The sequence below is a fragment of the Colias eurytheme genome, chromosome 3, assembly GCF_061535395.1.
Source record: "Colias eurytheme isolate Ceu_HAF_F1 chromosome 3, ilColEury1 Martin Lab GWU primary, whole genome shotgun sequence".
In the NCBI taxonomy this organism is placed as follows: domain Eukaryota; kingdom Metazoa; phylum Arthropoda; class Insecta; order Lepidoptera; family Pieridae; genus Colias; species Colias eurytheme.
Genome location: NC_142982.1, coordinates 12774914 through 12801997, shown reverse-complemented (window position 1 = coordinate 12801997; position 27084 = coordinate 12774914). Strand labels below are relative to the sequence as shown.

The 27084-nt window shown below is 32.5% G+C and overlaps 2 protein-coding genes across 5 annotated transcripts in view; both read left to right on the top strand.

Annotated features, from left to right (window-relative positions):
• The window catches only part of LOC149910013 (uncharacterized), a 73920-nt gene extending 70237 nt beyond the window's left edge, over positions 1-3683 (top strand). Inside the window, exon 2 of the mRNA XM_090120112.1 lies at positions 1950-3683. Coding sequence (XP_089976238.1) covers positions 1950-3295 — 1346 coding nt within the window. The 3' untranslated portion in view covers positions 3296-3683. The remainder of the gene's footprint in view (positions 1-1949) is intronic.
• Positions 3684-20047: 16364 nt separating this feature from the next.
• The window catches only part of LOC149910012 (ichor-like), a 38302-nt gene continuing 31265 nt past the window's right edge, over positions 20048-27084 (top strand). Inside the window, exons 1-2 of one of the 4 annotated variants that reach the window (XM_090120108.1) lie at positions 20048-20223; positions 20544-20683. The gene's annotated coding sequence lies outside the window, so the exon portion shown is untranslated. Of the gene's footprint in view, positions 20320-20543; positions 20684-27084 lie in introns of all 4 variants that reach the window. The other 3 variants (XM_090120109.1, XM_090120111.1, XM_090120110.1) reach the window with 3 other exon arrangements.

Below are 27084 nucleotides of genomic sequence, written 5' to 3'. Positions count from 1 at the left end.
AGAGCAGACGAGGCGAGGTGCGGCGTCCACATTCTCGCGTTCAGTCAATCAGTATATAGATGTTATATCATGCATAGATTTTATCCACCATCGCCTTCTTCTCCAACAAATTATATTGTATAATAAGTGACAGCAAAATATGATGTTGTTAAATTTTGTTTTGTTACATACTGTGTTTTTGCTGAAATAAATAATTTTTCATTTTCATTTTCATTTTCAACGTTTTTTAACTTTTTACGTGTGATATACTTTAACAAAATTCATATACGCAAAGACGCATAGAGTTGCGGCACGTGTCACTTCGAGCACGTCCATTATGCTCGCGACACAGAGAGAAATGAACGAAGGCGAGAGTGAAGATGGATACAACCTCGTGTTGTCTCGCCTTGCTTAACCTCGCTAAACCTCGCCTCGCCTAACCTCGACGAGAGTGAAGAGCTAGCATAAGAAGTTTCCTATGGTCTATTTTATTTAACGCCCAACGCCGAGCGTTGAAAATAGAACACTGCGCGATAAAAAAGCGTCGCGCTTTAAAAGCGCTGACGTGTGAACATATACTTGGGAATGCATTTGTTCTATTTGGACGCTTTTTTAACGGACGTTAAAAAAGCTCTCGTGTGAATGAGGTCTAACGGATTTAAAGCCTGGTTTATTCGAACGCTCTCGTTTTTAACATATTCTCCTATTTAATTAACGTTTGAAATCGTAGAAATATTTATAAAGCATTTGAATGCCATAAAACCAAAAATATCAAAATCGTAGAAATTTATTATAAAAATAAAATTGCTGCATATATGTAATATGTAAATCGTAACTATTCAAGAAATCTGACTTAATGAATTTTTACATGTAACCTAGTTATGGTTCGATAGCCCCATATAGTCAAGCGGAAGGTATAAGTCTTGGGGTGTTAGGGGTCACAGGTTCCTGACCTCTACAAGGACAGGTGTATATTTTACATTTTGATACATTCATTTAACACTACGACGCTAAAATTGATTATTATGTGAAAAAACCACGAACGAAAAAATATTAAGAAAAACGGAAAAATATAAGAATCTGCGTGTTGTGACAATTGAACAAAGACTTTTAAAATACATGTGACGAATTTTCAAAACGGTGTAAAAGCGAGAACAAGCAATAGTGTTAATTAAATAAGTCTTTTAATCTATTCATTGACCATTTCAATAATAAACGAATTTTAATAAATGTAAACTAGAAGTTAGCTAGCCAGGTGATTTATGAAATATTCATCCATAAGATAATTAAATTCTTCCTTGGATCATGAAGAATCTCTACTTTATTGAAAATCTCTTCGCATTCGTATTACATAGTTTGAATGCATATACATATTATAGGTAGCAGAGTAATTTATAGATATAACGAGCAAAGTCAAGGCCCTCCGAGCTACACTATACAAGTTAACCATTTTATAAATAGACAATAGCGACCTGCTGGCTTTAAAAGTTTAACCTTAAATAGCGATGTCCTTTTTACGCTGTGTCTGTGGCCTGTGCGTTCCTTATGAAGTACACGATCACCTCGACATTACACGCTGATCGATATCGAAGCTATACTAGATGATAGTCACGTGGGTCGCACGCGCACCCACGCGCGCCCTTAATATTATCCAAATGTATTAACAATTAAATCTCATTTGAGATATTATTTAACAGTTTCTGATGTCTAAATATGTAAAAAAACTCATTTATGAAATACTAAAGTAGTCATGCAAAAAGTCTAATTAAATTTGCACTAAGCCTAGTTTTTGTGGCTATTTAGATTATGTAAGTAGGTATACTGATAAAAAAGCGAACATTATATTAAAAAATATTGGATAAAAACTCTTTGCAGTTGTTGCTTGGCGAATAGTTTTTATGAACAAATGTAATTTAAGACCCAAATATGTGTAATTTACAATTTACTCAAAGCTTTTTCTCTCTTTTCAGGTGAAGGTTGCATAGAGAAGCCGCTCGCTACTCTATGGCGCAACTACCAACAATCCACGAAACCCGACGTGGTCATGAAGCTCTCCGTTACCAACTCCGGCCTCAAAGGCTTCACCAAAGAACACGGGCTCACGGAGTACTGGTCCCACCGCATCACCTACTGCACCAGCCCACCCCACTACCCCAAGCTCTTCTGCTGGGTCTACCGCCACGAAGGGAAGAAACTGAAACACGAACTCCGTTGCCACGCCGTTCTATGCACCAAAGAATCCATTTCAAAGAGAATTTCTGAAGAATTACAAGTTAAGTTAAAACAGGCCCTAGTCGAATTTAAGAAGGATCGTATCTGCAAACAGAACGCCAGGCTTAGCCTTGCGAATAGCATCTATGAGAATCCCAGTATGCCCCGAAGAAAGATAATGCTCAGTGTAGGCGCACTTAATTATAGGCCACCGTTAGAGCGTTCAAAATCAGCTCCTAAACTCGGTGCTATTGAGGAACTTTGCTCTGAAGAAGACGAAGAAGAAGCTGAGATGAATGCGAAGAAACCTATAGATGACGATTACGACACACAAACTCTGGACAGGCGGCGACAGGATGTTAAATCACCTCGCAAATTATCATGCCCTGACGTCGTCAAGCGAATCCGTTCTGAATCAGAAGGTTCGGACGCCGCTGATGACATTATACACCTTCTCATCCGCGAGACAAATTACAAAACTGAAAACGAGGAACCTAGTCACAATGATACCGACAAATTGATAAAACCACTAGAATCGATAGCGGAAATGGGTGAATTGAGCACGATTTGTGATAGAAAAGAATTGCTACAAAGTAACTACCTCGTCACGGACAGCGACGACGGTTCAGTTTCTTCAGGATGTGAGACTGCAAGTACGGTGACGTCGTCTGACGCTGAGCCCATCTCTCTGCCACAATTCCACGAAGAGCACAAAGAGGACAGCGATGACGAACGAGTGTCAGCATTTGACAGCGTGCGTTTTGGCACCATACGTGGCAGCAGCAGGAGCTATAACCATGCATCAATAAAGGAAGAGAGCGAGGACATCTCAGATGAGGTGAACCACGTACCGATCGGAGAGAGGAATGGTTTTCGTCGACGGTCCACATACCCGCTGCTACGAGGTGACTCCAGCGTGACGAATCTCGAAGGCAAATTTGAGTCGCTCATTGACAATCTAACAGATGTAGAGAGTTTGCACTCAAGCACTGAAACCGATGTATTCAAGACGGTCGGTGATAATGACAGCGCTTGCAGCGATGAATCGGGATATTCTGAACTGCTGGAAAAGGAAAGCATTATTGGTAACACGATAATGGTTTAATTTACCGCCACATGCACGCACGGTTAAGATGATATCTAGCATAGATTAATATATGTGTGAATAGTAGATAATTATACATGTAAATAAATAGAGAGATATTATGTACTTTTTCAGCTTGTTTTGTATATATTGTAAAATAAGATTTATTAAGTCGTGATTTATATATGAGATTTCATTAAATTCTAATTCTATTGGATGACCGTATTATGTTATGAATAATATATTATGATATAGAACCATCTTATTGAATTATTGTAAGTATGCTCGTCACATTGTCACGGTTAGTAGGTACTTACACATTCCATGTTTATACATTTGTAACTCAGGTCATTCACCTATGTCTGTAGAGAAAAATTACTTTAAAAAATAAATATTAAAAACAGTTAAATAGATTTATTCATTTAATCCCTCACTTAGATAAGAATAGTAAGATTTATCAATTAAAAAGTCTGTTTTTTTATAAATATTGCTAAAGAATCTCAGGCACAACAAAAATAATCGAGCAGAGGCTTATCACTCAAAAACTGATGCTGGACAGATTTTGTCTCCTCATAATATTATGCTTTCAAATAAATGAAACATTATTAATCGATTTAATATATTGTGAATATAAGTCTGTACCTACTTTTGAACTACTGATACCATTTTAATGCTTCAGCCCCCGGAATCACAGACACAATAGAAAATCTATTGTGTCGTGACTCGTGGCCCAATCGGGCCGCTCGGTGGTCTTATACTATTTGAGCCGTAATTAATTTATATAATTAGGTAACTAACATCTAGGTATACTTAATATTATAAAGCTGAAGAGTTTGTTTGTATCTTTGTTTAAATGCGCTAATCTCAGAAATACTGGTCCGATTTGAAAAATTATTTCGGTGTTAGATAGCCCATTCATTGAGGAAGGCTATAGGCTATATTATCATCACGCTAAGACTAACAGGAGTGGAGCCACGCGGGTGAAACCGCGGAGCGCAGCTAGTAATAAATAAAACTAGTAACTCCTTATTTCCCTTTAGTGTGTATCCCCAAAGGTTCTTAGATGAAAGTAAAATTATTACCCTATGGTATTTCAATTAACGTAGAAAATGTGACAAAAACTGTACATCAGAACAATTACTTCGATGATGTGAGCGTGTGACGCGTGCTCACCCGCTATTGAAATTAAAATTCCAATCACGACGTTTTTTAGTTGGTTTTTCGAGCAACTACTATGTGAATACTTTTCGAATATTAATTTACGTTGTTGTACTAGCAATGCGATGTAGAACATTTAAACAATGTTTTTCTAAAGAGGTGTATCAACGTGACAATTTCAATCAATATTGGTCTACAAATTTTACCTTTGACTGCTCACGCGCTTCACATCAAAATGTTATTGGATCTTTTATTTTATAATTTTAAGAGTACAAAAAATAATATAAGACTGCCGATTTTTAAAGGAAAAATAAACTCGAGAAGGGTTTCCCTGGATGATTACAGTAGCGTCACTATACGAAAACATGGATAACCGTTGTAAACAGTAAACACTAAACTTTACCTTATTTAGAAAGATGTTTAGTTTAACTGATCAATATATTAATAGACGAGCCTGTAAACTAGTTGCAAAACCTAACATCAACAAAGGAACAAAGATCCTGCGTACACACTAGGTACACATTAAAACATTACTATTCATAGCACTGCAACTGGTTTCAATCGCTACAAAAGAATAAATTATATTTTTCGGTCGGAACGCATACCTATAGGATAAATATGAATATCATATTATTATTTTGTGTTCGTGATAAAATAGGCTATAAAAAATAAAAATATAAAAAAGTGAAGTCCCATGTCCCCTAGTGGGGTAAGGGGCAGATGCTTTATTCATCTGTTTCATTGATCGATTTTCTTTAGGGACAAGTAGGTGATCAGCCTTCTATGTCCTACCAGACCGAGACATTTTTTTTTCTTCATCTCCACCGGGAATCGAACCCAGGACCCCTCGGTGCTACGCTCACACGTCAACCACTGTACCAAGAAGGCGGTCCTATAAAAAAATATACTTAGTAAAGAAAAAAATATATTACAAAGTTACAATATGTGCTTTAAGAAATCACACAAACCACGATTTCCTTTTTTGTCTAGCAAAAATAAACGAAAATTTGGCGCCTGTAAGCAGACCTGTAAGTATAAACCGTTTTTATAGACAGGAGATGATAAAGATGCTGCTGCAGAAGTGATGCTGAACTTCAAATATATTAATTAATAATAAGCAAAATAGAAGATTATCATACTTCACCTATGAAAATAGAAATACCTCGACTAGAAAATAATAATTTATATTATGGTACACTAGGTACTATAGTACTTAGTGTTTATTTTCTGAATCGATAACAAGCGTTTATTGTTTATTTATGTCCAGTCAAATATCATTAAAAGGGTAAAGATACTTTTTTTAACCTAAACAGTTAAACCATCGTAGATGTACGATTAACTGCACCCCAATTATTATTACCCTATTCCAGTTTTAACCGACTCATCATATTATGTTGTTACACTTCGTTACCCATGTTAACAAGTGCTAGCTTACTGACAAGTGTAGTTAACTGTTCACAATCTATATCTAGCTCAAATAATAATAGTTTAGAAAACTAAAAAACACGCTTTTAGTTCGGTTTTCTATAAAAAGCGTGTTTTTTATTTTTTTTTTAACTATTATTTATTTTATCAAATTAGTGTATCGGTCATCGGTCCTCAATAAATCTACAAAGTTTGAACGAAATCTGGCCGTTTAAAGTGGGTCAAAATCGCGTCCAAAGAAGTCGGTTACAAACTTACAAACATACAGGTGAAGCTAATATAAAGCGTGTAAAAATAAAGCTGAGGATTTTCTTTGCTGCTGAACCGATTTAAAAAAGATTTTCACCATTGGACAATGATAATAAAATCGTAGCTAGTAGGGTTTATATAGACTTATAGGGTCAGTAATTAACTCTTGTAGTCAACTCAAAACATGTAGATTTTCAAAAATTTACATCGGCTCATAGGCTATAAAATTATAAACGGTAAGCTTCCTTATGGGTTCAGTGAACCCGAAGGTCGCTCTATCAGCACTAATTACCTCCTCAATATATTGGAAGTCAGTTTATTGCCTTATGAAAATACCGCTTTAATGTTTACAGACATAGTTACTATAAAATGTACATACCTTTTACCTTCTAATATTGCAAAATGTGTTTTACCTACTTTCACGAGAATGTCGTGTTCTTCGACAGTGACATAGAAATGGTTTATGTTAATTATTGAAAATCGGATCACATTTTAAGAATTACTCTATTCCTTTGTGCATAATTTTTAGGACTAAATTATTTCTATCGGTTGGCTATCAAGCCGCGGGTAACAACTAGTGGGGAAATATTCTACAACTTACGCAAAGTATTTAATTTAATTGTCACAACAATAATTAATATATTGTTGCATAATGCATGTAGGTTACCTACATACCAACATTAGGTATGACAGATATAATTATAACACATACCTACTATTATTATCACATTATTATTCACTGATCTATTTGTTAAAAAATATGTAAGTAAGTAATCAATCTTTTGTATATTCACTGATAGTTTGTATTGCTTACTAAGTTTGTTACCATGGCAACAATATTATCTACTATTTAGGTACCTCATTTTACATCCATACTAATATTATAAATGCGAAAGTAACTCTGTCTGTCTGTCTGTTACTCAATCACGCCTAAACTACTGAACCAATTTGCATGAAATTTGGTATGGAGATATTTTGATACCCGAGAAAGGACATAGGCTACCCTTTATTGCGAAATATGTACCACGGGCGAAGCCGGGGCGGACAACTAGTTAAATATAATTTAGTTAACATACCGTTTTACTTTTAAATTAAATAATGAATCGTACTGTATATTTAAAATGAAAACAATAAATGGTTATTCTTTATAATAACTGTAGTTTAGTTATTATCAGATGTAATTGTTATAATCGCTGACTAAAACGGAACTACGGTTGACGTAATTGCTAAAAAGTGTAGTTTCTAAATTCTCACAATGGATATTTATAACGAAAATGATTATAATAGTCAAAATAATATAATATAGCTAAATAATAAAATTTAACCTGGATTGACATAACTACTATTTCAATGAATAAATTTTAATGATGTCCCCTAAGGATGTCCCCAAATATAATTTTACATCAATCAGACAATCACATATTATCAAAGTTACCATTTACACTGTTTATTAATTTTGACCTTTATAATGAAAATAAAGAGACCACAAGAGATTAAATAAGGCCTACACAAATTTTATTATGTCTTTACAGCCTAATAACAGTCTAATATTTACAAAAAGCTTAGACCCAGGGACTGACAGGTTTACGGTCCCGTGAAGGTATTTAGTTTTACATACGTAGTATATTATTATTAGTCTGTGGTTTTACTTTACTTGATGGTTACTAGCTTGGTTAGTTGGTTACTAGCTTTAGAGATAAATTCGAACATAAAATATTACCTTCATTAGAAAAGAACTCTTTTAATACCTATATTCCTATTTTGTTAAATGTTTAATGTTTTAAAAATATTAAAAAGCATATATAGGTAGGTAAAAGCATCAGGACATCAGGTTTTTCTCAGAAACCAGTTTATTTTATATTACAAGAAACATACAAGGCGTTGAATGCCTGATGATAAGAGATAAAAGCTTGAGTTGAAATCGTGTAACTAAGTTACTAAAATAATATGAATTTTTAATTTTAGTACGGCGCGGTGGGTGCCAAATAAAATATGTATAAAAGTTTTATGGTAAATTAAACATTACTGTAGACGCCCGCTGCAGGCTGCAAATTAATAGAACATTATCTTGAGGACAAAAAAAATTGAACGGAGACTACAGTATCAAATAATATGCAACAAAAATGAAGAATGTCGTTAACTTTTTCCATTTTGATAAAAGCGCCATCTAGTTTTTAGTATAAGTACTACGTCAATGTCATTTAAAAATGTCGTCTATGTAGTACCTATTAAAGATAACAGATGGCGTGCAAATATATAATTTATTTCAATTTTTATCTGTATTGTTATTTTTATCTTTATTATTTTCGAAATTAAGCAAAATTATTGGTCATATTTTGGTATTTCATTTATCATATAAAAATATTAAATTATGAATAATTTAAATCAGCGACATCTAGCGTAAAACATACAAACCAATACCGGAGCAATAAGAATGCATGTTGTTGTCTTTTTTAACTGTGATAATAGATGGCGCCACAGTGAAGATGGTAAATTTTTCCATCTTGTCATTAAATTTATCTAATAATTTTTATGAATTGTATTTTTATTATTTTTATAATTAAAGAAAAAAAAATCCATAATATTTTTTGTTAGGCTTTATCACTGGCCTCGATCACTGGCAGTCTACATTTTTTAATCGTTTTTTTTTTATTATTAATTCGAATCTAGTTTTGAATCATTCTATGGAATCACAAACAATTCGAAACGCTTTACTCATAATACCTAGGTATTATTCTTGTTTTTTTTTCAAAATCTACCTGACGAATCAACTAGAGCGATTGTTTTACGCCTGATTTTTCGTTCTAAGAAAACTACTGTCTGTACCAATTCGAAGTCCCTAAATAAGTTTTAAGAACAAAAACGTCGCGGTAGCTTGTTAATTTTAACGGCAATAAATCGAATATTGGGCAAGTGCTTCGACAGGTTGTACAATTGAACAAAAGATTAAAAGGTGCCAGTAGCTATTTAGAGGTAAATATTTTGGTTGACAATTGTTGAGATTATAATAGCACAGGAGGGAACATAGATTTATGTATTTATTTGGCGGCATGAATAGATTCAGACGTTTCGTGACTTATTTAAAGCGACAGAGACATTTTAAATTTGCGTCATGCTAAATTTTTACGTTTCAATATCTTTTTGTTCCACCTATTGATTTATACATAAACTAAATATTTTTTACATAAACTTCCAAATAAAATGTTATAGTAGGTTTATGTTTTATAATATTATGTGATGCGTCGATAACAGTAATGTTTTGTTCTGTACTTACTACTTATATACCTAGATCACTATCAAGGAACATCTAACATTTATCTTTTCGCAAAATTTCATGACATTTTATTTTATAGCTCCTGTGGCTCGGAGCTCCGTTGCAGGGTATCGGAAAAGTCAATCAACCAAAACTATTGTGAGTATCATGAATCATCACAGTAAATGTAATACTATACTAGTAAGTAGCAGGGAGTTTAACTATTGTAGATAGATTTCATGTACTTAATGTTTTTTTGTCTAATAAAATTGTATTATTTTTTTATATTTAGACACCTACTTCTTAATCTAATTTACAGTTATATACCTATTTATTTTAATATTAGTTATTTTTTACCTTTAGGTATTTTAAAATAAGTAGCCCATTCAACTATTTGTTATGTTTTATGAAAACAATTCGTGTAACTTTCGATTTCAATGGAACTAAGGATTAACGTCCGTAACAAACAGACAGGGGCATTCGTCCTTTATATTGTTTTACAGGTGAGACCAATGGACCCCCCACAAAATGTTTTTTATTGTGCAAACTAAGCTTTTATGTAAGTAATACAAGTAGCAGTATTGTTGGAAATATTTCAGATAAATTACAATTAGACAATAGCATATATTGTCATGGTGTTAACAGTTCAGTAAAAAAATTCGTACCTACACGTATAATCGATTTAGGTTTATACTTGTCGCTCTTTTTATGTCGGTACATCATAATTGTAGCACATACATAGTTATTGTTTAAATGCGTAAAAACTGATGTGAGTAGGTACATAGATGAGAATTTCTTACACAAGAACTGAAATACTGTAAAATTATTATTGCTAAATTACTAATTAAAAATAGTAATATTCAGTAGTTTCTAGAATTACTTAAGTAGGTACCTAATTATAAATGCATAAGTCCTACCTAGACATTAAAAACTAACACCGGTTAGTATTGTTGCTATTGATTTATAAATATCTATGCACCTTTATTGAAACCATAAACCCCATTCTTACGTTTCTTATCACATTATAATTATACTAATAGACTAATAGATTTTTCCAAAAGCTCGAATACTAATTTTACCTTTAGAAAGTGGCAAAACTTATATTAGGTATCGAAAGTTGTTAATTTTTATTTTTATTTTCGATATATGTATAACCTGTTGGTGAAATATATATATATAGAATGGTTTCGATGCTTACTGAAAATAAATACGTAATTGGATAACTGAAATTATAATTTTTAGTTGAAAATAAAAAAATGGTTTCCTTTTAAAAATTGTTATAATAGATAGTGTAGTTTACTACTAGTTTATTATGTGTTGTAAGTAAGAACATTTTATTATATGTTGTATAATAATAGATAGCTTGTAAATCTTTTCACCCTTTGTTTCTTCGATTATTTCCGTAACATATAAGTTATAGGACTGATGTCTGACGATTTATTCCTCAGTAAGTAGGTGATCAACCTAAGATCATCTAATAGGTACTTAGAATAGTTAAAATCGAAAAGAATCAAACAGGTATGTACAAGGAAGTTCCATTCCAATCATGCCACCAAAATTCCGAATACCATTAATTTAAATCACACCTCTACAACTATTTATCATAAAACTTTTTTCATTATCACGCCCTAAAAATAAAATAACACCAAATTGCTGTATCATTAATGATCAATCGCTATTGTTTGACATTCAGATCCGTCGCGGTCCCAAATTATTGTAAACGGTGCTGTTCGCTCCACTTGCCTTCCAGGTTACTTGCTGCCACGTGCTTTGTGGCTAAATAATCGCTATATAGAAATAATAAATAATTTGCAATATTAAAAACACGCTTGAGACTCATGAAATTATTGTATTGTAACCGATCCTTGATACACAAAGTTTGAATTAAATTCGTTCTGAATAATAAATGGGTCAAATTCGAGTTGTGAACTCGAATTTGACCATACGATACAACTATACGATACAAACATACAGAAATAGTTTAATTATCATTTCTAATGAGTTTTTATATTGAATGAATTAAATGAGTTTATAATTCATGGGCAAAATTATTGATTGTTTAATTATTGTAAATCTGGCATACGAAAATTACAGTTAATTAGGATAAAGAAAGAAAGATGAACGAAGGGAAATTTGCGTAAAACATATTTCGAACAACTGTGTCGAACAACGTATATTCTCATTTTACTTATCTACTTGCTCTTTTAATAGAACACATTTGATTAAATTAATTTCTTAATTGATCTACATAAACAAATCTATAACAGAATATACCTAAGACCTAGTTATTCGAATCAACCTGAATTTGGTTAATTAATTTAAACAAAAGCTAGAAAGTGTTAAAGACTGCAAAAGATATTTGAATATTTACATATTACTGAATATTTTAATTTGTTGCATAAAATATTTGCAAAATATATTAAATCGTGCTTATGAAGGTACATTGTACACAAATTAGGAATTAGCACCAAAATAAAACAACCACTAATGAGCTTTCCTTTCGATTAATATCAGACGATTAAGGTTTTTCGCGATAAAAACCTCGACCCATATACACATAACGACTAGATCAGCCTACTTTGCATGCGATGTGAGTCTCGCTCGAGGGACCACATGGTATGTACCGCCACCTTGCAGCGGTGGAGCGCTGCAGGAATCCGAGCGTTTAACCACTGAGGAATGTAAAGCGCTGCAAGCGTGATTGCATTAATTAGCGCTCAGAATTAAATACGATTTTGATCTTAATCAAGCGCGTCTTGATACCATTTGAGTTGAGATATTTTTTTTGTTGAGAGATTATTTTATACTCCAATAATTTTAATAAGGATACTCTTTCGGTGTAGATTGAACCATTTTATGATCTACATAATTATGATGTATCATAGGTGTCTATTAATTTATAAATTAAAACAAAACTATAATTTGTAAATAAGTATTGAGCCTATGAATTGCACTTTATGTTCCTAAAATCCTATCCTAAATAGTAATTGTTAATATTTTTCAACGATGTCGAAATTAACAATGGGTTATAATTTGTTTTATACAATATGGTCAAAACATTTTAAGTTTTAACCTTCTAAGGACACGCGACCCCACATTTTTTAAAACAATAATAAAAAGTGTATTTTAATTTTTACATTAGTTCCACAATGATCATCTTTTTGTTACATTGTGCAAAATCTGCAACATGTGTTTTTTGGACAAATTGACTAATTATTGCTTTCCTTTGAACATAATAGAAATGTCTTCAATATGTCGTCAAATATTTTGTCCAAAATTGGTTAATGGTTTGACAAAAAACATGTGTCGGGATTTATTTTCTTGTGTTGTTAATGAGAATGACCAATGTCTTAGTTTTAGAAGAAATGTTGATTAAAAGGTCGCATTTCTTAGAATGACTTAGTACTTGTGAAGCAAAAGCGATTTAACTTAATATTAATTTCCAAGATTAAATTGACAACACAAAATATAGAGAACTCAGCTATTATAATACATATATGTATGTATGTACTAAATATAAATATTAAAAATGCGAAAATCTGTCTCTGTTTAGGTATCTATCTTCGCACAGTTCATAGTTGCGAATCCGGGTTCATACTGCCCCTTTTTTTTCAAAAATAAAACTCAAAAGGATTAAAATAGGGGATAAAAAATCCCCTAGGGTTTATCACGATTAAAACTACGAGTTTAGCCTTCACATCGAAACAGTTTGCATTGGTAGTTTTATTGAACGGAAAGACTTCAACGAGATACGAGCTAACTTACAGGCGGCAATTTTCAAAATAAGCTTATATTATTTATATTTTTGTATTAGAAAAAAGGCATGGTTTCTAGTATAAAAATAGAAGGTTTCGACCTCATATAATAGTAAACTATGTGAAATTATAACCATTAAAATTCTAAGAAAAAAACTTTGCACCTTCCAATATCCATACCTACATATCTAATATATCGTTTAGACATATATTCCACGCCATCTTCAAATATGTGTGTTAATATCCATTTGAGCAGACAGATTGTCTGTAAATAGAATAAATGAAATAAATAATGTCATCCAAACGTCTTTATTACTTGTAGAATTCAATGAATCTGCTTGTTTCCGTTCTACAAATCTTTAATTATATTATTAAAATAATAAAGTGTAATTTATAGTCTTTAATTTGGGGAAATATGATAAAATTCTCAAAATTCATTTATTTCGCATTTTAATAAAATATATCTTAAAGAAATGAGGTTATCTGAAGTATGTTTGAGAATATCTAAAGGATGCGTTAACAACTTACAACCTACATACCTATTTAGTATTTATTATAACCATGGACGAATATAATGACTATAACTAGGTTTTTTAATTATGTTTACTTAAGATTTATTTTCAAGTGAAAGTTGTTGAGTTAATTTATGTTTTTTTGCCATTTAATTTCTAAATTTGATATAAAATATTATAATATACAGTTCCCACTCAAAGAAAGCTACAAAAATGTGTCAATATTTGATACAAAATACATAGTTCCAGTTGCTAGAGCTGAGTTTTTCAATTTGACGAGATACGTAGCAAAGTAACCCATCTTCCAAGTGCACATTTTATTGTTCTATTGTAATATTCACAGATCACAGAATAAAGGGTAATATTCAATGTCGGACACATTCAAAGACAAAGTTTGTCTAAAAATATTTGGGAAACGGTGTAACTAATTTTATTTATATGGGGTTGTTAATGGCAAGGAATGTTGTGGTTCATATTTGTTAGGGTTATAAGTTGTGTAGATTAGCTGTATTTTCTGAACAATTATAAAATTATACTATCCATAGATTAAGAACGGTATAAGTATGAAAGTTATTCTCATAATATGTTATAATAATTAAACAGTGGATATGATAATTATATATAAATGATATTTAGGGGCCAAATCAGTCATTTTTATAAAATATGAATGATTTGGCCCCTAAATATCATATTATGTAGGTAACTGTTATAAACTATCGTAAAGTTGTCACGGCTCTATATTTCTTCTTTATATATATTAATATAGAGACTATACCTAGTTCAATTTCGTTTTTATCCATCCTTATTTCTCCCAATTCTTACGTTATCACAGCCGACAAAGCGGGCAGAAGTTGATAAATCCTCAATATTGGCGTGTCAGCTATTTACATTTCTCGTTGTAAAATTGATTATTGTTAATTTACTGTCGCGAAGACTGGTTGCCAATTGGGGGCTCGCAATTCGCGGGACGTGTACCGTTACGATTTACGACTTTACGATAAAATCCGAATCGTCATATCATTAAATTTAGTTGGTTGTCTTATCTATTATAATTGTCATTTATCTTAAGCATGATAGCTCAAAAAATATTTTAAGGAAAAATAATAAGTTATCGTTAATTGATTGGTGCTACAAATTACATTATTATCTATTAATCAAATTTAAATAAAAAAAACGTAACAATATAACAGTTAAGAAATAAAAATACAATAAAAATGTAAGATGACAAATCTTCAAATAAGACCACAACCCACTTACATTTAAAACATAAGTGGCAAAAAATTTGGGTCATCTTCAATCATTTCTTCGAAGGTTGTGCAATCGTCTCTAACGGGATCCATTTTGCAAATATAGAATACATATTGTTAGATATTCAAGGGTTTAAATCACGGTTTATTCTTTATAATACCGCTTGGTTCGCTTGAAACGTGGGTGTGCAATGTGCATAATGCAGCAGTGACATAGTCTTTCATAAAACAAACAATAAAAAAATATTTTTTAAATAAATATTTACACTGGTTCGAAGGATTTTTTTTATTTCATTGTCAAAATACAATTGATTTGCGTATCGTATAATAGAATGTATATGTGAAAAACCTAAGAAAAAAAATACCTTAACAATTTAGTATTGGAAAATAATATTTGCCGCCAATAAAGCTCGGTGTGGTTATAAGGTAACAGGAACTCTGTAAAGGGGATTTTTTAAATTTTGCCAAAAAGATGAATGATTCATCTATTTGTATTAAATAATCAGTTTTTAAACATACAACGTGAATTAAATTTCCAATGTGATTAGGTATTCTACAACACATCCCGACTCACACTTAGACACACTATGCATCTTCGACTTATGAATTACTCGTTTCGGAAGATATATAAAGAAGTTTTCTATAACATTATTTGTTATCTTAATTTGATCGTAAATTTTGAGGTTAGCTATTTAAATTTATTACTAATCAAATAGCTGTTAAATCGTCTAAATAACTTATGAAAATATTTCGAATAAATTTACGAAGAGAAACCAAGAAATTTATTTAAAACTATGATTTTTTTATTTGATGTAAAATAAAATAATACAATGAGATTATACCTACTAAGCTAAGGTCACGGTTGCCTGGAAGAGATCATTGGGAAGTGATTAGGCCGCTTTATAAACTATACTGTGTTTTCGTATATAATTGGAACAGGATTTCCTTTGTATTGAAGAGTAAATAAAATAAATAATAAGTCAGTTTTCCTTAAGAAATACTATGTTGATAAACCACCAAATTTTCCTACATTCAAAGAATATAACTTATAACAATTTCGTAACTGAAGTTTGACGTCAAAACTCAAAAGCTTTGAGTCATCGAAATAAAAAGGCGTCTAGTTAAGAGATGAGCGAATGCGGATCGGTGTCAGTGTGTCGGTCTGTCTATCATTAAGCGATGCCGAATTCGACTTGACCGGACTTGTTGAGGTCCAAGTGATATGCAATAGCGGTTTTTAAGTTGTCAAATTCTCTACAAGAGATGTGTCTACAAGAGATGTTAGTGGTCTTACCACAAAACAATTTTTAAACACAGTCTAAATTTAAACCAGGGATCTGTCACTTTACTAGTTGTCTCTGTGAAATACGACAAAACCAGATTAAAGTTAAACCCTGTCTACAGTTTTTTGTTGTACGGCAATAGATGTTTTATCAACAATAAGCACAGAATCCTTGTTTAGTAATGTGTCACCTTCAAGATCGTTATTTGTCATTGCAGTTTATAAACCTGATAAAAAGCATGTGTTAATGAAGTGGGAAATAGATGATTATATCCAGGACACAACTGTCACTACTATAAGATATAATTTCGTCTAATTTTACATAGAAAACTCAACGCATGGAATTAAAAAAAAAAACTGAAACTAAAATTAAACTAAAAAAAACTGCACAACGAATATATATGAAAGAGGTACTATATCAATCAACCACCGCTTCATCTTGTTTTTACACCAGTCACCATCATATAGGAACCGAGTCGCCCATCCATCATGGTAATGACCACAGTGTCCGTCTGCACTACGTACTCCATACAACGGTGTTTTATTACGCAAAATATTACTATTTACTAGAGCACTACTTTATGTGAAGTTTATGCACTTTTCGAAATTGATTACAGCGCCATCTAGTTTTAAATTCCGATACTGAAATAAGTTCGATAAGTTATTAAAAAAAAGTTTTGACTTTTAATTATTTAAAAGTATTGTTTTTTTTATTACAATGGGATTATTTTTTTTTTGTTATAAATTATAATTGAGGTTGAAAATTTAGTTTTCTGTGTTAGCTTATTCATCTATCACTTTTTATCTCAGTAAGAGCCTAATTAAGAAAAATATGTAGACTAAATATTTTTATTTTAAAATCTGTACCAGATACAATATATAAATACACAATAATTATGTTGTAAAATATACATAATGCACTAATAATTTCAGATATAAAATCATAACTTTAGACAACATTTTCCGGACACAATAATTTTCCGGATTTAATCAAAAAGACGCTATTCATTACCATATCGACAATTAAATATGCTTGTAGACAAATAGTTTTGCATTCATTTAAAAAACAGGTACATTCCGCGCGTCGTCACGTTCATTCTGATATTCCGTTATTTATTTAGCTAAGATAAACTTTTTGAGATTCTTTCGCCGGTCGTACAGTTATAATTTATGTTTTTATAATAAAATAGTGGCTTAATAACTACTGTTAGATAATTTGTTGGTTGTATTCGTTTTAATTGTTAGTTGTATGATTGGGATTAACAACTTGGCAATTTATTGTAAACTAGCCAAACGCTCGGACTCGACCGCGTTGCCACGAAGAAACTAAAAATAAAACCTGGGTCGTATAACAGCTGTAGATAATTAAAATCAATGGTTATTGAATTATTAATTACAAATATATGAACATAAACAACTAATGATTTCTGATTCAATTGCTTCACAAATACATGGAAAGCATAAATCTAAATTGTTAAAAATAGTAGGTAATCTGAAGATTACCATTACAATTTAGATTCAATCAAGAGATTCAATTTAGAGTCATGTTAAACTTCAGTTTAACATGACTCTTTCCACTCTTGTGACGAAGTGTCCAAAAAAATTAAATAAGAAAGTTATGCCTTAAATAAAATAAAATTGAATATATTCATCTCCATCTATTTTCATAAAAATAATAATAAATTTATCAATAATTTCTAATCGAAAATTAGCAAATGAAACACAACGCCGCGAGCGATACAATTCATTTAGATTTAATAATCTCCCAGATCATTTATCATTAATTTAGTTTACAGCCACTCCCACAAATTATCGGGCTGTCAAACCAAAATGTGCCCCATTAAATGTTAATGACATATCGCTTCATCAACCAATTGGAACAGATCGCGACAGTATTTCGTGCTCACAATTATTTCGACAAATTAATGATATGATTGAAGATTGGAAGTCGGAAATGATTAGAGAATTCATTTAACTTATATGTAGAGATGTTTAAGTGTAGTTAGACCTATAGAATAGATTGATTTTTATAATTGTATATATGTATTTGAATTTGATTGTGAATGGTGGTAATGAAGAAGTTGCAGATGTGGGTAATTGTTTTAGTAGTGCGTAGTATAGTATTATATTATATCTGTCATGGTGGTGCCTACATCTATTCAGATTTTATAGAAATATTTTCAGGGACTTTTTTTGCTTTTATATTTTTTGCTAATTTTAAGTTAGAAGCTTATTTTTAGGCATTCAGTAAAAGATAATATGATTTACAAGACCGTTTTTTTAAGATTCCTGGTTGAATTTGTATAGTTTTAGATCAAGAAAAAAATTCAGTTTTGAAATATAGCGATAATCTAGCAATATTTTTAATTACTGATGTTTGCAGAATTATGTATGCAGATAGGGTATAGCTTAGAATAACTTACCAGTTTTCTTATTTATTCTTACGACTAATATTTATTTTTAATGTAGGTAAAGTTGACCTAAACCCCATTTTCTGCAAGCATCAGTAATTAGGAACGAAATCAGCATAATACAAATGAATCTTACCGTTATTATATAATTACACATGGATTTACTCATTATTCTAGGAAATAATTAAGGCTTTTGGCAATGTAATTGACGTTTTATAAATGTAGGCGGTAATCTTTTGAAGTTTTGAACTGTTTCAATTATTTATCGCCAAGTCAAACGAGCGGTATAATTAATCTAACATACCTATATCTGTATGTTCTATACAAGTTCTAAATATTATGATATATATATTAAAATTATGAATATTTCGACGTGGTGTTATTAATTAAATAAGGTATGTGATAAGAGGCTTGGTTGAGTTCTCAGCTTCATTTCATGTAGGCGGAAAATGTTGGCTGGACTATTAAATTTTCATTATAAACATTGGAATTTGGAAACAAGGGTCTCAGAGGCTTCCAATGTTGGTTTATCTATCAACGAACCACTAAAATAAACAGTACAATTATATTATATCTATGGTAAAATGTGGTGTTTCCAAGTAATTTGCATAAAAACATAACTTTTATTAGATCTAGAATAACGAACTAAGTTGTATAAGATGAAAAGCATCTCGTTTCTTGCTCATCCAAATGCTAAAGATATAGGACCTCACCAGGGCCCCACCGGAGCCTACAAAGAAAATCATCGGTGGCCCACTTACTAACTCGATTGACAAACTACTCTTACAGTTTAGACAAAGGAAAGTCGACTCTTTCACCCTGGAATAGAAGTGATAGTAGGTGAAAGTGCCGCTTGTAGGTCTGTAGGCTGAGTGCGCATGTCGGCGTGTGCGTGCGGGCGTCTGTGTGCGTATACGCATTGGAGATAGCAATCGACAGGGGACCTCAACTTGAAGAGAAATGCGTCGCTTTTATATTTAAATGGTGCATGTAATTGAGATTAAATGTTAAAGTATGGTGTGTTGTTATATTTAACGTCAAATAACGTTCATAAATAAGGTAATTCTTTGTTGTTACAATTATCTGCAGTAGGTAAATATATATTTATTGAATAGTTTTATGAGCATAAAAAGTAATCTGGTATATTTTGTATGACTATGATAAAATTCATTTTCTGCTTAAACGAATATGTATTAAGTTTTTTCCAGTAGGTATGTTAGATATTAGACATCATTATAATTTATAACTAAGTTAAATTATATTCATAGACCTAACGTTATTGTTTTTAGATAACACAAATGTTAAAATAAGTATAATAACTAGTATAATAAACCCCAATAATCTGCTTTTTCAAGTCACAAGTTTACCACAGAAGAACCGACGCGGACGCTCCGCAGCGGTAGCGGGCCGCGGTCTAACAATCCTGCTGGTGGTAGAAAATTTTTGGTGGCAGTAAGTGGGGTGCGCGCGCGCCGCCAGTCACTCGTTGGTCGCGCGGCTCGCGCCCGCCTCTCGTGATAGATCCCGACGGAACCAAGCGGCCGGTGCGGCACTCCCGTGCTCTCGTACGTTCAGCCTCTGGTGCCCGAATGTAATTGGCATTAATAAAGTGACGTGTTGTGATGTGTGTGACGCCACCCGCCTTTGCGTAGCTGAGGTTTCGTGTATCTTTTATTTTTGCCAATCACATTGACTTTTCACTAACCGCATGTAATATACTCGCTTCTTCACTGTTCTGGATTTTCACTTGAAGGTTGTATATCTGTATATTTGAGATTTTTTTCCTGTTTTAACTTTAAATTCTTGGTCTTTTTATTTCTTTTGATTCAACTTAAATTTATTATGCTATCTCAATTTGTAGTTTACTTAAAATAGGTCAACTTGAATATTCAATTTTCTCAACCATACCTTGTAGTTGCTATTCGCCTATAACACAGAGTAGTTTATGGTGTCTACAGTTGTCTCTATTATTTCTAGTCTGTGCCCGAACCCCCCACGGCCTTGGTACTTCTGACCCCTCAAGAAAGTGACGCTTGTGACAAGTGGACTTAAGTGTATAATGTTTTGGATTTGACACCTACTTCACCGCTGCCCACGATATTACTGCAATATTTCAGGTGAGTCCTTATCAAATTTATATAGGTATAAATAGTTTCAGTTATTGTAAACGCGTAGAACATCGCACTTCTTAATCCGAATTAAGTTTGAATAAATTAAATAAATTACAACAATATTTTAAGAAACATGCATCCATTGAACAAGTACAGTTAAATATATAAATTCACAAGTGGAAAAACGTCTGCCGAATTTGTGACCCACATAGCCGGGACCGCTAGTTATTCCTGCATACATACATAAAGTACGTACGGTACTTTAAAATGGCGACCTTGTGTAATGCGTTTACGCAAAATTTCGGTGTTTTTATGTACATTGACCTATCGTCTAGGTAATGCGGGTGAGTGACCTAGAAGAGCTAAACTAGTTAGGGTATTAATTTGATAAGAGCACCGATGCGCGAATTTCGTACGAATTACAAGTATTTTGAAATTAAGTATCTATGGATATATTGTTGTTTAAAATAACTTTAAAGTTGATTTATTTTTGGCATTGGTACAATATTATATTAAGTTTTTTTTTATTCTTATTAGGTACCTAAATCATATTTGAATACATAAGAAATTAATGACGTTTTCATAAACAAATATTTTTTTTGCAAATAATGCGAATATATTTTTTGCCTATTCCATATTTTCCCGCCCATGGAAAATATGCCGCCTTCGGCACTAGGTGTGTCCAAAGACGGCCAAGAATGAGTTTTGTTTGAGTGTTCATCCAATGCTGCTTGCTAACTAATTATTTAGTAGCTGAATTTATTATAGTATTATCTATTACCTGCTGTGCGGATGGGTTCGACACTTTAAGGTTCTTTAACAAAGATACAAACTTAAAAAAATGATACTAGATTATGCATATTTTGTGAAAAGACAGCAATTTCCTCTTCTAGATTATTTTTTGTTTCTGATAACACACCTTGTTACAACCAAGAGCACATTGTTAATCTGATGAAACGTTTGAATCCGTTTTAGTTTTTTTACGCAGTAATTACGAATTGTTCTAAAGCACCAATGGTTGTACTTGTATATTCAATAATGAGACCCCAATACTAAAGATAGTAAATCTTTTAAAAGGATTGTTTAAACACAAACAAATCTTAAGCTATTGATTCATTCTAAATTTATGTTTTGATTAATAGTTTTCTCCTAACTTAGATCGTGTGGGGGTTTCGCTTCTAGCGCAGCGGTAACAATCTTGACAATTCAAAAGCGATAAAGCGAAAAGTAAATTGAAAACGAAATTTAGTCATAGAACAACAAACAAAATACCGTAAGCACGAAACATCGAAAGTGATTAATACAAACGGTTTGACCTCAAATATTGAAGTGACACATTCCCTCAAAGCCAAATTATCTCATGAGTCAGATAGTCGCGATGAAGCAAACGGGTAGGTGGAGCAGGGCGGTAAATTGTATGTATTATTGTTTAATGCTAGTATTATTATATACTAGCTACAGCATGCGGTTTTGTCTAGGGAAAAGGCGTGTTTGAACAACATTTCAAGATAAATTCAAGTAAAGTACCTTGTTATCATAATAGCACATAAAATAAACTTAAACCTTATTCACTGCAAACTGTAAAGCAAAAAACCGGCCAAGTGCGAGTCGGACTCGTGCTCCGAGGGCTCCAAACAAACCTATTTTTTATATTTAAAATTTATGTTTCGAGCAATTTTTCCTTTATCTGTGTTATAAGACGTTACTTTTACCAAATTTAAAGGATCTGTGTTCATGAAAAGTACCCAGCTGTAGGTTTTGAGTCCCATGCGGATGTCGAAATTTGCGAAAATTTTCAGCATTTACGGCTGTATCTTTTGATGCGTTGGCTTGTGTTTTTAGTTTGACTTTTTCACATAAAAGGGACCGAAGACTTGAGTATTCGATATAAATTTCAGCTTGATACCAAAAAAAACATGACTGGATCATTATATGAAACAGTAAAATCAACAGCTTTTCAAATTCACGACAAATCTAATAAAAATATTTCTGTAGCCTAATTTTTGTCATTTTCGAAGCCTAATTTTTTTTTGAAGTGAAAACTTCTTTAGCGGCGTTGAGCACTTTTTCTGTAATGGGTATAAAATCTTAAACTCGCGTCAGAACACGTGACCTGATCGAAAAAGCGTAAGACGGATACCATTCCAAAATATCAAACATGCTCTACTAATCAAGTTTTCACTTCTGCCGGCACTCCCGGAGTGCAACCCGTCTTTTTTTTTTTGGTAATACAACCGTAGGAATCTTATAGCATCTAAGGTTAGACAACCAATCAGAGCCACGCTTGAGGCGTGGCACGAAAATTCGCAATGCACGTGAGTCTGACGTTGTCAGATACAATAAATTTGTTAAAATAATGCAGCAAAATATAAATAATACTTCATATTTTAATATTTTGGTCGGAACCGGGAGAACCGGGTTTCATACTATTCAGACCCGGTTCTCAAGATCATCAAAAAACCCGGGTTTACCCGGGTTTTTCGGAACCGGGTAAACCCGGGTGCATGCCCTAGTTGTACAACTCTGAAAATGTAATTCAATTTACATACATGTGATTTGATAAAGCATGTGATATTTGATTTTCATTTGATTTTCAAAAATATTAAAAATTTACAATTGCAAAAAAAAGACGGTATTCGATGAATTTGTTTTATATTATTATTTCCCGTAGGGGGTAGTTTCCTCTTTCAAAACTCGGTATAACTAAAATCAATAAGCATCCCTTTTCCCCTAAAATGTAACATTTATATTATTCCAAGATTGGATTGAATAGTAAAAATTCCAAGATAAAATAATTTTATATTTAAACAACAATTAAACACATTAAATTGAGTTATCTTAATTTATGCTGATGCTCGTAACAACTGACGAATTGTTTCGTATCGACTATTTTAAATTTGTTGTTTGGATTGCTCGGAAAAGAAACCACATTATGTACCTACTTATTAATACACAAAAAAGAAATAAACCCTGACTTTGCTCTCTGATTCGGAACCAAAAGAACAGATTACCCCAAAAGTACCATGTAGATATACATAGTTAACTTTACTTTTAACTATTAATAGTACATTTAGAGATTTATCTATAGGTAATATTATTAATACAATTATTTTTAAGAAAAGCCTAATAATTATAAATAAAAACACAGATTTTTTCCTTTATATACCTAATAGTTAAAAAAAAAGATACGAATATTCCACAGCACGAAACTAATGCCAAACGCAATGCCTATCAGTACATTATTTTTTATTTTAACAAATGTACCAAAAGTCTGAATAAATATAAAATTTCAATATAGAGATTAAGCTTTTATAAACTTACCTTTATAATACAATCTGTACCCTAAGTACATCAAGCAGTCAAGGCAATCCTGCAAACATAACGAAGTTCAAACATCCCGCCAGTAGAGTCGCATCGGAAAATATATTTTTCACTCGTCGCACATTTTCTACGGCTAGTGACACATATTGCAGGCGCGGGAGGGGGAGGGGGGGGTAACTTTCACTCGACGCGTCTCGACTCCACTCGGCAATGACCATGTGAATGTCAAGAGTGGATTGTTTTCACCCGGTTTTGCTCACGTGCGAGTATAGTGTACTAGAATTACAGTACATGATTTACGGTTTAGTTTGTTGGTTAATTTATGTAGATTGTTTGTAATTTGTGGATATTATGTTCAGACAATCAGGTGTAGAATAAGTCAACATGCATAATTTTGTTAAAGCTTATTGTTTTAAAAAGTTGGAAAAGTTTCTGTTCTAATACACTTCATAATACTTTGTTTATGCCCATTATTATTTTAATTTACTAGTCGTTTAATATTTATTAATAGGTTGAATAATGCCTTCATGTTTTCTGTCAGTTTGAATTCATAATTACTGTCATTCATTACTTCATGACAGTACGTGAAATAGAATCCAAACAAATTTTTCGTAACAATTAAATTAATTACACATTACGAATACCGTGTAATCGTTCAGGTATCGATGAAACAAGGAAAAAACCTTTTAACATTCACACGAATTATTACCCAATACATTGGTCATTCCAACATGACGATGTCCAAGGATTGCTGTGCATGTACGTAGTAAATTTATCTTCTAGGACACGAATCAGTGTATAGTAAACATTGCACAACAAATGCTAATACGCATTGGGATATAAGAAAAGGCCTTCCATACCGGTAGTCGATATGAATCAGGCTCTATCCTCGATAAATATTTAATGTAAAAAGGTGTTACTGAAATAACAACCGGACACATCTATACTGATTGTTTTTGCTTGTTCATGAACAAATAGAATATTTATTATAAGCAAAAAGATATTACTGCCATGTTTGCCAACCTCCTTTATTTGTAAAATACAAAAAATCGCTGTAAAAAGTAACTCTACGACTAACTTCAAATCATGTTAAGTGTCATAAAAAAACGATACAAACGAAAGAAACAAAGTCAAAACCAAATAAAAAGCATATATTATTTTGCTTGTATATATTCGGATTTCCATAATATCTGCTAGAAACACACAAACACACACACACACACACGTAAACCGCGTCATAAGGACACGTGCGCAGGACGTCGCCCGGTGAAAGCATCAGCTGACCGTCCACTGACCCACTAGCGGCTGTTGAATGCCAAATGTGATGCGGATTCTTTTGCTAGCTGAATGAATGAATTATATTAGCAGTAGGTAAAGGCATAATAATATAATACTATACGAGTAAAGATAATAAATTGTACGTACGTAGGTACGTTGTTGGTGCGTAGGTAATACGGATAAGATACAAATATAATACGTAAAATTAAAAATATATATTGACAGATTTGAAATAAGAAGTTATATTGCTCAGTTTTATAAAAAATACTGTCGATAATAAAATAGAAATAGAATATGTACAAAATATACGTACAAAATATAGTAATGAGCAGTGGTGGCTCAGTGGTGAGACCTCGGACTTCGAATCGATAAGTCCGGGGTTCGAGACCGGGCAAGCGCGCAGGAAATAAATTGATTTTTCAATTTATCTGCGCATGTTGTAACATCACCACTGCTCGAATGGTGAAGGAAAACATCGTGAGGAAACCGACATGTCGAAGAATCAAAAGTTCGACGATATGTGTCATCCGCCAACCCGCACTTGGCCAGCGTGGTGGATTATGGCCTGTACCACAGACATGTATATACGCAAGTACCGCGATCTGTATGAAAACCAAGCGTGTCATATTTTTTGTACTGACCTTGACGCGTTATGACGTCACGAGCGCTTTTTAGTGATGTTAATTTCATTTTACGCTAAATCGATTAGGCCGCCACTCGCGCGGCGATTCTAGTATCGTCCTATCCCATCGAAGTAAATCGAAAGAAATCAGATCAAACTAGATCTATGTCTAAGAGGTAGTCAAATAAATGAATCGTAATCGATTACTAAATCGATTCAAGACAGAAAAATGATAATTACCATAGACAGAGGGATGATAAAATAAAGTTATAAACCTTTTAATATTCTAACAAGTAAACTAATGTGTTTTAGCTTTTTCTTACATATGCCCATTGAGTTACCATGTACTACGTACTAGAGAGGCCATCGAAAGAAAGTAATGAAACTGTCAATCAATCAATCTTTATGTCCCGTTGCATCGATCCATTTTCCTTTTATGTTCGGGTTACTTGGAAAACTGAAAAAACAAACATAGTCTAAGCAATAAGGAGTTTTCTTAAAAAACTCCCAAGATGACACTTTAACTAATGGCGTCCATGTCATAATATTTATTTTTAGTACCTTTGTATTAAAATACTTAAAAGTTCTAGGTCAAGTCGTATTAAATGACAAAAAAAATCTATGCCTTTTTTTCTGAAAAATTGCTCCTACAAATTATCATTTTTCTGTTCGATTATAAAATCGATTAGAATCGAGAACTGTTGCATCAAATGAACATCACTAACCACAAAATTGGACAGAAAAATGAGAACAGAAAAATGAGAAGACGCTATTCATTGCTTGTTATCATACGACGCGATCTTTACCGTGCCAAGTAAAAGCCGCAATGTATTCCGAATCATTTCGTATGATTTGGTATCCGTGTTTGTCACGATCGTTTTCCACAGATATTCTTTATTTGATTTTAAAATAAATAGTGCATATTCTGATTAGAAAATTACTTACCGGTGGAAGGAAACATCTCTGCTAACTTGGCCACTCACAGCTGTGGAGTTTCTACAGTTTATAACGGCGCAATTCGGCATTTTACTTTATTCAGCTTCACGTCTTTCCTTGGCGAACTGCAAGCGCGGACTGAGTGTAGGCCAGCGTCAAGTAAGTTTCAATAACGTAGTTTGGACACGGGAAGTACATACACTCGCTTAGTCTATCTTGATACATGTCTGTGGCCTGTACCCTCATAGGA